This window comes from Dendropsophus ebraccatus, chromosome 7, assembly GCF_027789765.1.
Source record: "Dendropsophus ebraccatus isolate aDenEbr1 chromosome 7, aDenEbr1.pat, whole genome shotgun sequence".
Classification (NCBI taxonomy): Eukaryota; Metazoa; Chordata; class Amphibia; order Anura; family Hylidae; genus Dendropsophus; species Dendropsophus ebraccatus.
In genome coordinates, this window is record NC_091460.1 from 148,662,666 (window position 1) to 148,679,153 (window position 16,488).

The 16,488-nt window shown below is 46.8% G+C and overlaps 1 protein-coding gene across 1 annotated transcript in view; it reads right to left on the reverse strand.

Moving 5' to 3' along the window:
- Positions 1-16,488, reverse strand: part of DCHS2 (dachsous cadherin-related 2) — a 272,583-nt gene that overhangs the window by 65,135 nt on the left and 190,960 nt on the right. Inside the window, exons 7-8 of the mRNA XM_069976220.1 lie at positions 3,952-4,051; positions 2,559-2,716 (exon numbers count right to left, since the gene is read on the reverse strand). Coding sequence (XP_069832321.1) covers positions 2,559-2,716; positions 3,952-4,051 — 258 coding nt within the window. The remainder of the gene's footprint in view (positions 1-2,558; positions 2,717-3,951; positions 4,052-16,488) is intronic.

Consider the following 16,488-nt stretch of genomic DNA (forward strand, 5'->3'; position numbering starts at 1 on the left):
TAATAAATAATTGAGTTTAAGGCCCTTGAAGTGAGGGATGACCTTAAGGGCCTCAAACTGAATTTGTGGAGTGCATCATAAATTGAGCTTTAGTCTGGAAAACAGTGTTTGCTAGGGATGGAATAGTGACAGCACACAAAACAGGGGAAGAGGCAGTGGTGGCACCTACTGGTGCAGGTTGTTGTCTGTTCGCTCTCTCCCACTCAGTCCAGTGCTTGGCTTCCATTTAAGACTGAGGCTTCGATGGAGGAGCTTATTGTGAGGGGCTGCTATGGGGAAGAGCTGCAGCCCTGCTGGCCCCAGCCTACCTTCTCCGCCTGGACTTTTCTCTCCCTTCGGCCACCCAACTGCCTCTCCCTGCCTGCCTCGATGCTGTGCATGCCTCCTCATCTGCATTGCTGCCCTCGCTAGCCATGACGCTTGCCCAGGTCACTCAATTGTCATCCTCCTCTTCCTCACTTTGCTCCTCTTCCTGCCTACTGGACATACCAACAGGCTCCCTTGCATATGGCAGCTGCTTTTATTTCTTTGGGAAGAAGCGCAAAGCACAACAACTTGTCCTGGGACAATGAGAATGTAACAGCAAATAGATCCACACACAAGCGTATTCAGGAGAATTAGTATCAGCCTGCCTGTCTAAGTAGCGGTATGGACGGAGCTATATGCTGTGCTGTGTAGTAGCCCTAACAAGGCCTTTTGGGTCTTTTCTGCCTACAATCCGCTAAATCCTAACTCTCCCTGCAGCAGCCTCTCTCCCTGACAATTGTCAAGATGGCGTCTGATGACGAGCAGGAAGTCCCAAGTCCTTATACTCTGGAGGTCACATGAGTAAGCCAGCCAATGACTGTAGATGCCGTTCCTGCAATGCCAGCGTGCTCCTAGGGCCTGTCACACACAAACCCCCTGCATAGTTATTGGCTACAAAAAGCACCAGGAAAAGTGGGAGGAGAAAATGTATTATGGTGCGTTCACACCTACAGGATCTGCAGCTGATTTTCTGCAGCAGATTTCATTTAAATAACTGAACACAGCATCAAATCTGCTGCAGATCCTGTAGGTGTGAATGCACCCTTACTGTGTTTTCACTCAGATACTCTACTTTACTATACTATATTGAATAGTGTCGTATGCCATTATCATAATAATTATATAAAGTGATTAAATAGATGATAGAAATCGATTTCATTTCCATTTTTCGCTTTTATTTTTCTGTGTGTGAAATTTGCCTCAGGGTCCTCTGTACTTTAAACTATCAATAATCTGTCCAGAAAATACAGGAAATAATACAGTAAATAGAGGAAATAATACAGGAAATAGATGAAATAATACAGGAAATAGAGGAAATAATACAGGAAATAGAGGAAAGATGGGAAATAGATGAAATAATACAGGAAATAGAGGAAAGATGGGAAATAGAGGAAATAATAGAGGAAATAATACAGGAAATAGAGGAAAGATGGGAAATAGAGGAAATAATACAGGAAATATGGGAAATACACAAAATAATACAGGAAATATGGGAATTAAAGGAAATAATACAGGAAAGATGGGAATTAAAGGAAATAATACAGGAAAGATGGAAAATAATATGGGAAATAATACAGGAAATTTAGGAAATACAGGAAATACAGAAATAATACAGGAAATATGGGAAATAATACAGGAAAGATGGGAAATATAGAAAATAATATGGGAAATAATACAAAAATTCGGGATATAATACAGGAAATACAGGAAATAGAGAAAAAAATACGGGAAATGCAGGAAATAATACAGGGAACTGAGGAAATACTGGAAATACAGAAAATAATACAGGAAATGCAGGAAATAATACAGGAAATAATATAGGAAATAATAGGGAAAAACGGGAAATACAGGAAATTATAGGGAAATATGGGAAATAATAGGGAAATAATACAGGAAATAGAGAAAATAATACAGGAAATAATACAAAAAATACAGGAAATACTGAAAATTCAGGAAATACAGGAAGTACAGAAAATAATACAGGAAATATGGGAAATTATACAGAAATTACAGGAAATAGAGAAAATAATACAGGAAATAATACAGGAAGTAATATAGGAAATAATAGGGAAATACGGGAAATAATAGGGAAATAATACAGGAAATAGAAAAATAATACAGGAAATAATACAAAAAATACAGGAAATAATACAGAAAATACGGGAATAATACAGGAAATACGGAAAATAATACAGGAAATACACTAAATGTGGCCAATAGTGGATTAATAAAGTGATCGTGACCTTCATGGTCGCGCAGCAGCAGAGGGAGAGGATCTTGACATATCGCCTGGATCTACCTTGGATTTCTCCCACAAAAATATAAAAAGGACACAATTAGGCCAGGACCAGACAATGTCTTTTTTTGACCATTTGACAGAAGTTTTTTTGGACGTCCGTCATTTTTCACCCACATAACGTCTGTTAAATTAAAACAATGGCCGTCGTTTGTGGAAAAATGGCCCAGAAACTGCCAGAAAAACATTGTGTGGTTGTGACCTTAAGGATATTTTCTTTTTGCACTTGTGTTACCTGAATGTTCAGCGTGACGTCTTCCTCCAGGTGGGGGACCCCCTGATCCCGGGCAATGACCGATAACTGATAGTGGGATCTGAGATTCGCTGACAGGGTCCGGCTCGTCCATATTTCCCCACTACTACTGTTAATATAGAAATGATCCAAGTCATCATCTTTAGGGAAAAAGTACAAAAGTAACGTGAGTCCATCTGCAGCAAAGACAATCAGATCCATATACATGCAACATAGAGAGAACACAGATCTGTGCAATCCCACCTAACTACACAGCATCAGAGGGGCCGATCAGGACCCCACAGCATGTCCCAGCCAACAACCCCAGCCCCCTCTTGACGGAAACAGCATGGCAGACATCATCCTAATGCCCCCCTCCTGCATGGAAGACATCATCCTAATGCCCCCCTCCTGCATGGCAGACATCATCCTAATGCCCCCCTCCTGCATGGCAGACATCTTCCTAATGCCCCCCTCCTGCATGGCAGACATCATCCTAATGCCCCCCTCCTGCATGGCAGACATCATCCTAATGCCCCCCTCCTGCATGGCAGACATCTTCCTAATGCCCCCCTCCTGCATGGCAGACATCATCCTGATGCCCCCCTCCTGCATGGCAGACATCATCCTAATGCCCCCCTCCTGCATGGCAGACATCATCCTAATGCCCCCCTCCTGCATGGCAGACATCATCCTAATGCCCCCCTCCTGCATGGCAGACATCATCCTAATGCCCCCCTCCTGCATGGCAGACATCATCCTAATGCCCCCCAGAGCAGAGACAGATGAGCAGTATGATCCCCGCTCCACCTCCTCCTCATGGGCAGAGACTGTGTCATCCTCCACTGCTACTGCTATATGCGTAAGTATATGTGTGTTAGTGGAGTGTGTGTTAGTAGTGTGTGTGTGTGTATGTGCAATGTGTGTGCTAATAGTGTGTGTGTTAGTGGAGTGTGTGTGTGCAATGTGTGTGCGTGAGTGTGTGTGTGTGTGCATGCAATGTGTGTGCTAATAGAGTGTGTGTGTGCAATGTGTGTGCTAATAGTGTGTGTGTGTGTGTGTGCAATGTGTGTGCTAATAGTGTGTGTGTGTGCGCAATGTGAGGGCTAATAGTGTGTGTGTGTGCGCAATGTGTGTGCGTGCAATGTGTGTGTGAGCAATGTGTGTGCTAATAGTGTGTGTGTGTGCGCAATGTGTGTGCTAATAGTGTGTGTGTGTGCAATGTGTGTGCTAATAGTGTGTGTGTGTGCATGCAATGTGTGTGCTAATAGAGTGTGTGTGCGCAATGTGTGTGCTAATAGTGTGTGTGTGTTTATAGCTTCACCCCCCTCACATGGTGCCACCTTTATAGTTTTTCTGTCTGAATGAACGTCCAGTACTAATCGGTGGCCGTTACCTGAGGACATTGTGTACACCACGCTCCCATTGTTTGCAGCATCAGGATCCTTGGCGTAAACAGCCGTAACAAACGTGTGTCCTGGCCGTCCGTCTGGTACCTGGGCAGAGATATAAGAAATGATGACAGAGAGAGGTGTATACAGGACACGCTGCTGTGTATATCTATATCTCATGTGTATATCAGCCCTGCTCGTATCATCTATTGGGGAATATGGACATTATTACAGGGGGAGAGGTTATACAGGGGACGTCATACAGGGGGAACGGGGGGGAGACGTTATACAGGGGACGTCATACAGGGCAGACAGGGAGGGGGAGACGTTATACAGGGGACGTCATACAGGGCAGACAGGGAGGGGGAGACGTTATATAGGGGACGTCATACAGGGCAGACAGGAAGGGGGGGAGACGTTATACAGGGGACGTCATACAGGGCAGACAGGAAGGGGGGGAGACGTTATACAGGGGACGTCATACAGGGCAGACAGGAAGGGGGGGAGACGTTATACAGGGGACGTCATACAGGGCAGACAGGAAGGGGGGGAGACGTTATACAGGGGACGTCATACAGGGCAGACAGGAAGGGGGGGAGACGTTATACAGGGGACGTCATACAGGGCAGACAGGAAGGGGGGGAGACGTTATACAGGGGACGTCATACAGGGCAGACAGGAAGGGGGGGAGACGTCATACAGGGGACGTCATACAGGGGGAACGGGGGGGGAGACGTCATACAGGGGACGTCATACAGGGCAGACAGGGAGGGGGAGACGTTATATAGGGGACGTCATACAGGGCAGACAGGGGGGGGAGACGTTATACAGGGGACGTCATACAGGGCAGACAGGGACGTTATACAGGGGACGTCATACAGGGCAGACAGAAAGGGGGGGAGACGTTATACAGGGGACGTCATACAGGGCAGACAGGAAGGGGGGGAGACGTTATACAGGGGACGTCATACAGGGCAGATAGGAATGGGGAACGTCATACAGGGGATCAGGCACTTCCATAGCCGTCATTCTCCTGATTGGGAGCAAAAGTTCCCCCTATAATGGCTGCCGCAGTAGAAAATCATGGCCAGACACAGCTTCCTGTGACCACCGGGGTTACACAGCGTCTGTGTTAGCTATATACTGCTGTCACCTGCCACTGTTCTCCTGTCTGTAATCTATATACTGCTGTTACTGTTCTCCTTTCTGTGTTATCTATATACTGGTGTCAGTAAAAACTGCAAAATTTCAGGATTACTTTACAATATAGATAGTAAAATGGAACAATTAAAAAAAAATATAAGTGTATATATGTGTTTGTGTATATATATATATATATATATATATATATATATATACAGTATATATACACATAACACAGGTCAACAGCATTTTTGGGGCCAAAGATATTTCAACGAATTTAGGGTAACTTTGGGGTGCTGATTCTGAATATGCTATCAGTTTTGCCAGATTGGCTCAAGTTTTTGAGAATTTTCGTGAAATGTGTAAAAAAAAAAAAAGACGTAATTTGCTACACGCGCATTAACTTTATTGCTATTGTCATGAATACAATAAATTTTACAAAGTAAGTGTTGATTTTAGTTTATTTTAACTAGTTTTAGAAAGTAATCTTCAAAAATGAACAAGACATGAAAAAAAAACTTAAGCCAATCTGGCAAAACTGATAGCATATTCAGAATCAGCACCCCAAAAATACCCCAAAATCATTAAAATATTTTGGACACCAGTAAAATTTTTTTTCTTTTTGACCTGTGTAATATATATTATATATATATATATATATATATATATATATATATATATATATATATATATATATATATATATATATTATATATACACAGTGTCCCAGAACAGGCCCTCTTATCCTCACACTTTTATTATGACCATTCCTGTTCTGGAAAGCTATGGTTCACTGCAAACTGTGTGTATTGTGTCACCCCTCTCAGCGTTCAGGTCTGCTATTCCATTCATTTCTTGTATTCTATTCTATTCTTCTATTCTCCAGATCTGGGTGCCGTTCTTCAGTCATACCTTTCATCATCTTCTCTACTCATCAACAGCAAGTATTAATCTCAGTCTCATTCCACCCAGCATCTTATCCTCAGTATCACTACTACTCCCATCATCCAGCACGTTACTCTCACAGCCTATTGCAGCATCACCCATTACTCTGCCTTATTCCCGGTTGCATCCGGAGAGACTGTTGCTACTAGTTACCACCGTTACAATAAATACACAACTACCGTTGTTTCTGAACCTTGGCATTGGTGTGATAATTGGTGTCCTGACTAAGGACAACGAGGAATCGCATGCCTAGTCTCCGCTCGGTCAGGAGCCCGGTTTCCAGCTGCGATCCCTCGTGCCTAAACCGTGACAACCATCTAGCTAGCAGCTGCTCTGGTTCCTGCCCGCAACAACATCCTCTCAGCAGAGTGGCCCCTAGGGGCCCGGGCATCGCATTTGGCGTTACAAACAGGATACAGATCACGTTGTGTGCCCCCAAAAGTGTGCCGCAACCCCAAAAAGACTTTGCCCGCACCCCGCCGCGGTCCCGGAAAGGGTTAACTGGTGTGCTGGCGGATTTCGTTGCCGCTGCTCAAGCCCCGCCTCCCGGCCCTGCTGTGTCGCAGCCTCCGTTGCTGGGGGGAGGAAGATTGGGGCTGCACAACCGGAAGTCTCCGAGACCTTCTTCCGCCCTCACCGAGGCCCGGCTGTTCACACCACTATGCCCACCCTTTTAACTGTCCCTCATCACCGCAGCCCACCGGCCCGCTGCGCTCCCGGTCTCCAAGTTCCACCTGCCGCTCCAACGCCTCTGCAGCCCATCTACGTCTTAAAGGCACAGTACCTCCGCTGCTACCATGTCCACAGCTCACAGTAAAGACTCTGATGGTGGGGGCAGTCCGCCCACATCGTCTTCTAATTCCCTCGCTCCCGCAGCGAGGCCCCCTGCTGTTGTCCCTGCACCCCTAGTTACTGCCGCAGTACCATTCTTTATTGGGCCTTCCAACCTCCCCAGCTATAAAGGGGAACCCCACACTCTAGCTGCTTTCAGAGAAAAGATTTCACGTACTCTCGAACTTGTCTCACTCTCTCCCACTCAACAGGTGCAGCTGCTGCTGGGGCAACTGGAAGGCCCCGCCGCTGAGGAGGTACGGTCATGGCCGGCAACTGAAAAATCTGACGTCCAGCAGATCCTGGCCCGTCTGAGCAGAGAATTTGAGGCACAGTCACCCACAGTGGTCCGCCTCCAGTTCTACGACCGTCGCCAGAAGCCAGGTGAGACTAAGAGACTATGCATTGGCACCCCAATCTGCCTATAGGGCCCTAAGACAAGTCGATACTATAGACCCCTCAGCCGCCAAAGGCCTAATTACTGATCGCTTTATACAGGCTCATCCAGAGTCAACTACGCATGCTAGCCGCTCAGAATCCTACCATGTCCTTCCTGGACTTCAAGACCCTGGCCCTACGGGTGGTTGGAATTGACACTCCCTGTGCTGGCTGTATTGCGGGCCCAGCTCCTGTAGATCTGGCAGGGGCTACCCCCGCACCTCCAGTCTCACCTGTGGCTACACCTGTTCCCGCTATTCAAGCCTCACAACAGCCTACATTTGCTAACTCTCCAGTTACCTCTGACCTCCTTACTCAGGTGGTTGACTCCCTCTGCCAAGCTATAAGGGGACTGCAAGGGGCCTCCTCCACGTCCCTGTCCCAGGACTCTCGCCCTGAGTACCCGAGTCCTGATAGGCCTCCGCCCCAAAGACTCAGGACCCTGTGCTATTACTGTGGCTATTGTAGGCGACATGGACACTACCGGTCCCAGTGCTTTCAGTTAAACGGGCTACCCCTGGGTCCGAGGGCCAACACCCAGGAGGTCAAACCCCAGGCCCGCAGGAATCACAGTGGTTCTCCAGGTTCCTCTTGCAATGCCCGCATGTGACTCTCTGGATAGACAATGTCCCCCTTGAAGCCCATGTGGACACAGGTTCCCAAGTGACTACCATACCCAGGCACATTTTCAAGGAACATTGGGACCTGAGGGCGTTAGGCCCGGTTGAAGAGTACCGTTTAAAATTAATTGCTAGCAATGGCCGACCTATCTCACAACTAGGCTACTGGGAGCCTACCATTTGTATTGGTAACCGGGAGTTACCTCATCAAGGTGTAATTGTTACTGAAGCTCAGGGGGATAGTGGTACTACTGTTCTAGGCATGGATGTTATTCGCCATGTATTTGCTGAACTATTAGATGCTCTGCATGCCTCTTTGTCTCATCCCTCTCCCCACTACAGGCAAGCTGTCCAGAAGACCATCAAAGCGCTCACCGCTCAGCAGAAGTTTGTCAATCATCGGAGAGAAATCTGCCGTGTCCGCACTAGGGACGCCCGTCCGATTACCATCCCAGCTAACAGCGAGGTCCTCATCTGGTACCGGGTTCGCCCAGGCCTAGACAATGCCGACTATGAAGCCCTGCTGGACTCCACCGAAATCGAAGGGCAACCCCTTGTGAGAGCTGCTAGGAGCCTTGTGACTGTCTCCAATGGTCAAGTCCCAGTGCGCCTGGTAAACCTCGGTGACTCTCCTGCCAACCTGTACAAGTTCACCACGGTAGCCATGCTGCATCAATTCGACCCTAAAGATGTTGTCTGTGAAGAGACCATTGCTCATCAGAGATCCATCCGTGCTACCCCGAGAGACTCTAACAGGGCCCCTACTTCCTGGTGGGACGAACTCCACATAGGCGATGCAAATACTCCTGTTGAATATCTCAATGGTATTCTCAAAGTTGTTAAGCGGCACCATGAAGCCTTCAGTAAGCACTCTCTTGACTTTGGGAAAACCAATCTAGTTCAGCACCGAATCAATACAGGGGACCATCCGCCTATCAAGGAGAAACCCAGGCCAATTCCCCCTGCCAACTATCAACAAGCTAAGAAGTTGCTCGAGGAGATGAAGGACACTAATGTCATTCAGGAAAGCCAGAGTCCGTGGGCTGCCCCTATCGTCCTCGTCAAGAAGAAAGATGGCAACATCCGGTTCTGCGTTGATTATAGGAAACTGAACACTATCACGCACAAGGATGCATATCCCTTGCCCCGAATTGAGGAGTCTATCGCTGCCTTGGGGTCAGCCGCCTATTTCTCAACTTTAGTTCTCACCAGCGGGTATTGGCAGGTACCCATGGCTCCCAAGGACCGGGAGAAGACGGCCTTCACTACCCCCCATGGGACTCTTTGAATTCACCAGTATGCCCTTCGGGCTATGTAACGCCCCCGCTACCTTTCAGCGGTTGATGGAAAGGTGCCTCGGCCATGTCAACTTCCAGAGTGTCCTGCTCTACCTTGATGATGTTATTGTGTATTCACGCACCTACGAAGATCATATTCATCATCTGGCTGAAGTGTTCCAGGTCCTCATTGATCATGGCCTGAAAATCAAACCATCCAAGTGTCACCTTCTCAAACCCCAAGTGAACTACTTGGGGCATGTCGTGAGTGCTGAGGGAATACGGCCTGATCCTGAGAAGATCTCAGCTGTGGAACACTGGGACACCCCTAAGACTGTGAAGGAGGTGAGAAGTTTCCTCAGGTTTGCCGGCTACTAGCGCCGCTTCATACCTCACTTTGCACAGGTGGCCGAGCCACTTAACGAGTTGCTCTGGGGATGCCCTCGGGAGAACTACAACCGACGACTCCCTGTCGAGTGGACCGAACGGCAAGAGACTGCGTTTCGAACCCTGAAACACCTGTTGACCACACCTCCCGTCCTGGCCTATACCGATTATAATCTTCCCTTCCAGCTCTATACCGTTGCCAGCTTCCAAGGCCTCGGGGCCGTGTTATCTCAAGTCCAAGATAATTGGGAGAGTTATTGCTTATGCCAGCCGAAGCCTCAGGGGTGCCGAGAAGAATGACAACAATTACAGCTCATTCAAACTGGAATTTCTAGCTCTAGTGTGGGCCGTCACAGAGAAATTCAAAGACTACCTTGCGGCCACACCATTTACCATCTATACGGATAATAACCCGCTAGCACACCTCAATACCACCCGGCTTGGTGCCCTAGAGCAACGGTGAGCCTCCCGGTTGGCGAGTTTTGATTTTGAGATCAAGTACCGCAGTGGCAAGGCCAATGTCAACGCGGATCTCTTGTCCTGGCTACCTCAAGGCGAGGAACCCCCGGAAGACGGTGACTGGGAGGATGTTGAGATGCCCCCCTTCTATCAAAGGTTCGCCACCCAGTGTGTCGTGAGTGTGGCTAAGCCAGGAGAACCTCCCTCTCAACTGAGTGCTCACCAGGACCTGGCCAGGTGGCAAACTGTTCAGGAGGAGTCCAGAGTCCTGGGGGAGATCTATGACTACATCTCCACGGGTCGAGTCCCCATGTGAATAAAAAGGCCTTATCCTGACATTGAACTGAGACGACTCTGGAGGCAGCGAAAGAGACTTTTCCTCCACAAGGGCTTTATCCTCCGGAATTCCTCGGACCCCGTCTCGGGAGAGCGGTGCCACCAAATCCTGATTCCCCACTGAGATGCCAAGATGGTGCTAGACGCCTACCATGACCGGTCCGGTCATTTCGGGGTCCACAAGACGGAGGCAACTATCCGGCAATGTTTCTATTGGATCGGGATGGGAGCAGATATCGAAAACTGGTGTGCCGAGTGCCATGCGTGCAACATCTCTAAGGCCGGGGGAAGAGAGGCCAGAGCCCCCTTACATTCCATCGTGTCCCACAGGCCGAATAAGCTTGTCGCCCTAGATCACGTGAAGCTGGCTCCAACGAGGTGTGGATACACTTATGCCCTTACCATGGTCGACCACTACTTCAAGTGGGTAGTCGTAGTGCCTGTCAGGAACCTGACTGCCAGGACTACAGCCATTACCTTCTACAAGGAATACATGAAACAATATGGCTGCCCAGAGTCCCTACTGACAGACCGGGGTCCGGCCTTCGAGTCTCAACTTTTCCATGAATTGTGCACTTACCATGAGTGTAAGAAGCTGCGTACCACAGCCTATCACCCCCAAGGGAATGGCCTCTGCGAAAAGATCAACCATGTTTTCATCAATATGCTAAGGACAGCTTCAGTGGCCAAACGGGTCGAATGGCCTTACCTGTTGGACGAGCTGGTGGAAATCTACAATAACACCACTCATTGCTCTACCGGCTACTCCCCTTTCTATTTGATGTTTGGGCGCCAAGGTCAGCTTCCTCAAGACCGCACCCTAGGAGTTCAAGTCCCTGACACTCTCAACCCTCTGCCTGACACTGACTGGGTCCAGGAGCATCAGAGGAGGATTCAGGATGCCCGAGAGATTGTTGATAAAAAAAATGGGCGAATGCCGCACCACTAACAGTGGGGGATAAAGTTTGGCATAAGAAGTATCACCGTTCTTATAAACTGGAGAGTCTTTGGGAACCTGAACCCTATACCATCTCCTTAATTCCCTATCCAGAGACTGATGTATACGAGGTCAAAAAGCCGGGCCTAGCCCCCCAAACTGTGCATCGAAACAGGATAAAACGCTGCACGAGAGAGGATCTGCAGGGCCTCCTAGCACCTTATCCGGAACTTGTTCAGGCACCTCTGCCTGCTCCAGAGGCTCCATCTAAGCAGCCCTCTCTCGAGGATATGTTTCGAACTGAGCCGTTCCTCATACCGATTGGCTATCAGAAGATTCCCATGAGCGTCCCGGTCATCCCTCATCCTACAGTTCCACATCCGGCAGCTCCACCTCCTGCAGCCCTACAGCCTGCAGCTCCACCTTCTGCAGCCCTACAGCCTGCAGCTCTTCCTCCTCAACCAGCTGCCGTGGCTCATCACCAACCTGCACCAGAGCAAGCTGCTGATGAAAGTGTCCTTACGCTGAGACGGTCTGAGCGCTCAACTTGAGGAACACCACCAGTTCGCTATAGAGACCAAAGTCCTTAAACTGTTTATGCAACTGTTCCTGTTTTGTTTGCTGTGTGATTAAAAAGTTCTTTGCAACGTTTAAGGTTCGCGCCTGGTCCTCCTGACCAAGCTTCCTTGTTTCTCATCCAGCCATGTGCTGATGGACACTCAACTTGTGACATTGTTCTCTAGTGCCTGTCCCAGAGCCTTTACATGGACGATGGTGTATATTGCCTAAAGAGACTCTACCACACAGAGACACTTACCCAGTCCTTCCTAAAGCACTTTTCATGATTATGTGATTGTCAGAAGTTTATTATTGCACTTCAGTGGTCAAAGGTTATTTTCATACCAAAGTCATATATATTTTCTTCCTCTGAGTAAGCAGAAAAGTCATTTAGATAGTCTCAGAGTAAAGTGTGTCTTTTGAAAAAAGTATATCTTCTCATAGAGTATGTTCTAATGCCAAAGTCAGTTTCCTTCTCCTCTGAGTAAGGAGTCAGCATATATCTATAGCCTCAGAGAAAGTCTATTTTTTGAAGAGTATATTTTCCAAAGAGTGTAGTTCCAAAAGAGTATTGTATTTTCTTCATATATTGTATTATTGTATTTTCAACTGGAAAGGTTATGGGAACCAGTTTTTCTCTAGAAGTCACAGTATTATTTGAGCCAGTGTTCCTCAGGACCTCACAGTATTTGTGGTCTTCTGTGTTTTTCCCTTCCTTGTGTCTCCATTGTTTGTTTATCCCTGTCTTGTCCCAACACAGTAGTTGTTGCACATAGTCACCCTTCACATTTACATTTGTTCATACATACTGCACCTTGGATACCTTTTCGTGTGTTTGGCCTACGGAATACTTGTGTCCTATGATTGAGTGGCGTGTGTGAGGGTACCCAAATGTATGCTTGCTTTTGTTATTTTCTTCTTTCTCTTCCAGGTGTCCAAGTCATTGTCATTGGAAACCTACTGTCCAAACTGTCTGGAATTTGATGGTCACCCGCCAGCAGTTCAGTAGTCCTGGCTCACATGTCAGATAGTCCACGCGCTAACTACCTGTAACCAGAGTATGTTAGGCACCCCTAGGTGAAGTCCTGCCACTAGGGTTTTTCTTTCTCTTCATATTTCTCTTCTCTTACCTGTGCCTTGAGCGTGGGAAACACACACCAACATACTCAATCACACTTACATTCCTTCCTTCCTTTTGTGTTTCATTCATCCACATCTACCTCAACTTGTGTTTCGCCGAGGTCGGCTCATTTCTAGTAGGGAGGTATGCAGTGTCCCAGAACAGGCCCTCTTATCCTCACACTTTTATTATGACCATTCCTGTTCTGGAAAGCTATGGTTCACTGCAAACTGTGTGTATTGTGTCACCCCTCTCAGTGTTCAGGTCTGCTATTCCATTCATTTCTTGTATGCATATTCAGGTATCAGTGCCTAAGGGTATTATGTCGCCTCCCAGTGTTCAAGTATGGTACTCTTCATGTATATTTATCTGTATATGCCTAATGGTGTGATGATGCAATGGCTGGATGTCATGTGACTGCCCCTGCTTCCATGGTAACTCCAATGTCCATCGAGCTTTGGCTGGGGAATACCATGTAACTTCCTGTTCTACCTCAGTCTGTCTCCTACCACAGAGGGGATAGGTTGTGTGTGTTCTCTCTCCCCTGTCAGGAGAGAGATACGTGTGCTCTGCTGCTCCAGTTCCACAAGAAGTGTTCCTGGCTGTGTTCTATTCTCAAGTTCTCAAGATTCTCATCTATTCTCCAGATCTGGGTGCCGTTTTTCAGTCATACCTCTCATCATCTTCTCTAATCATCAACAGCAAGCATTCATCTCAGTCTCATTCCACCCAGCATCTCATCCTCAGTATCACTACTACTCCCATCATTCAGCACGCTACTCTCACAGCCTATTGCAGCATCACCCATTACTCTGCCTTATTCCCGGTTGCATCCGGAGAGACTGTTACTACTAGTTACCACCGTTACAATAAATATACAACTACCGTTGTTTCTGAACCTTGGCATTGGTGTGATAATTGGTGCCCTGACTAAGGACAATGAGGAATCGCATGCCTATTCTCCGCTCGGTCAGGAGCCCGGTATCCAGCTGCGATCCCTCGTGCCTAAACCGTGACAACCATCTAGCTAGCAGCTGCCCCGGTTCCTGCCCGCAAGAACACCCTCTCAGCGGAGTGGCCCCATCGCATGCATGTATATATATATATATATATATATATATATATATATATATATATAAATGGATTGGTTGAAGACAGCATCAGATTAAAATCGGAACTTTATTGTGCCTGTTCGCATATACAGAAAAAAGTGCAATGTTTCAGCTCATGTCCTGAGCCTTTCTCAAGCATAAAACAGGGTTGTATACAGATCAATTTATATGGCCCTCCACCAATCCTAACAAACACAATTAAAAGTATCCAATAGGGGACAGGGGAGTAGGCGGTGCATTTCAAATGTGCATAATTAGCATTATATTCCTCAATATCCTAACGGGACAACATAGCAATTGTATAATGTATCAAGAGTCTATCCAAACCCTTCAGTGTATTCCATCCTGTCCTCCGATCCTCTCGGCTACAGACTCCAACTCCTTCACGATCAAGGTGTCGATCACGGCATTCAGCTTGTAAACAAACCATCGGAGACTGCGCAAGGTGTGCTCTGTGATTGGGGAATGGTGCTGACGTCATACATCACATGTCCGATTTCCATTCAATAAACACTGGCCATCCACCAACACTCGGCCGCGTGAGAGACCTCCCACACATGATGATACCGCCGGGGATCTCCAATACGTCACAGTCACATGTTCAGTCATGTGTCCGGAAGCGTCATCACTTTCTCGTCGTCCTGACAACACCGGACGCTTTTATCACTCCATTACTTGAACCGTATCCACGGTAACTCGGGACGCTAAATGTCCTTCACATGATCAGTCACTGAAATGTAAAACGCTTTGAGGATCAATGCAGTCAGTTATTCGATTACATCGGCCTCTCAAAAGTAACGTCTCCATATCGCACCTCTTCCAAAGTGCACGGTGGGAACTGCCTTATACTCAGTTCCTTGATGTACAGGTCATCTCTGTTAGCATATATCTTTTGCATCCATTCACATGTGAGAGCGGATCCCAATCCTAATCCTCGCAGAGTCAATCTTATGTGGACAGATAGTTCTCTTCATATCACATTGATTCTCGATCATAGCTCGTTGTTGATTACATCATTGACTTATTGCAGCCTTGTGGTTGTAATTAGAGACATACCGTGAAAGCGACATCCATGTCGATCTAAGATGAATCGCAGCCGGTGGAGGACCAAGAGACCCCAATCTGGACACATCTAAAAGGTAAGTAGAGACAATATTAAAACATTATAAAACCATAAAAACAACCAAACAATGTAGCAAGATACTGGAAAAAATGAGGACGATATCCAGATCACTCGAACACATTTAAGTTTATATCCAGGTTCATACCCTTTGGCCATATGCAATCTAGTCTATTAATCCACCAGGCCTCTGTATGTTTCAGGAGCCTCTCCCTGTCCCCACCTCTTCTCAGGGGGGAACACTATAATTCTAAATTTGAACTGACTAATGGAATGACCCCTTTCCACAAAATGTTTAGCTACTGGATGTTCAATTTTTCACAATCTTATTGTACTTTTATGGTTATTTATTCTCAATTTCACTTCTGTTGTAGTTTCCCCAATATAAGAAAGCCCACACGGGCACATTATCATATAGATCACAAATTTCGAACTACACGAATATCGTTGTTTGATTCTTGTTGTGTGGACGCTGGAATGTATCACCTTTGCTTAGGTTACCACAGTTGCTGCAGTGTAGATAGGGAAAATTCCCAGGCCTGACTGGAGCAAGCGTCTGCTGTGTATCTCTCCTACCAGAGCCAATGTCAGATCTCACAAGGACATCCCTGATACTCTTGCTTCTCTTATATGCCATTACCGGTGGCTGGGAAAACTCCGGGATTTTATCACCCAACCCATCCTTAAGAATGGACCAATTACCGCGTAGGATTGGTGAAATACAACCACTATAAGGGTTGTACACCGAAACAAACGGTATTCTACCATGTCCACTCCTCCTCATTTTGGGAACCAATTGGGGGAATTTTCCCTATCTACACTGCAGCAACTGTGGTAACCTAATCAAAGGTGATACATTCCAGCGTCCAAACAACGATATATCGTGTAGTTCGAAATTTGTGATCTATATGATAATGTGCCCGTGTGGGCTTTCTTATATTGGGGAAACTACAACAGAAGTGAAATTGAGAATAAATAACCATAAAAGTACAATAAGATTGTGAAAAATTGAACATCCAGTAGCTAAACATTTTGTGGAAAGGGGTCATTCCATTAGTCAGTTCAAATTTAGAATTATAGTGTTCCCCCCTGAGAAGAGGTGGGGACAGGGAGAGGCTCCTGAAACATACAGAGGCCTGGTGGATTAATAGACTAGATTGCATATGGCCAAAGGGTATGAACCTGGATATAAACTTAAATGTGTTCGAGTGATCTGGATATCGTCCTCATTTTTTCCAGTATCTTGCTACATTGTTTGG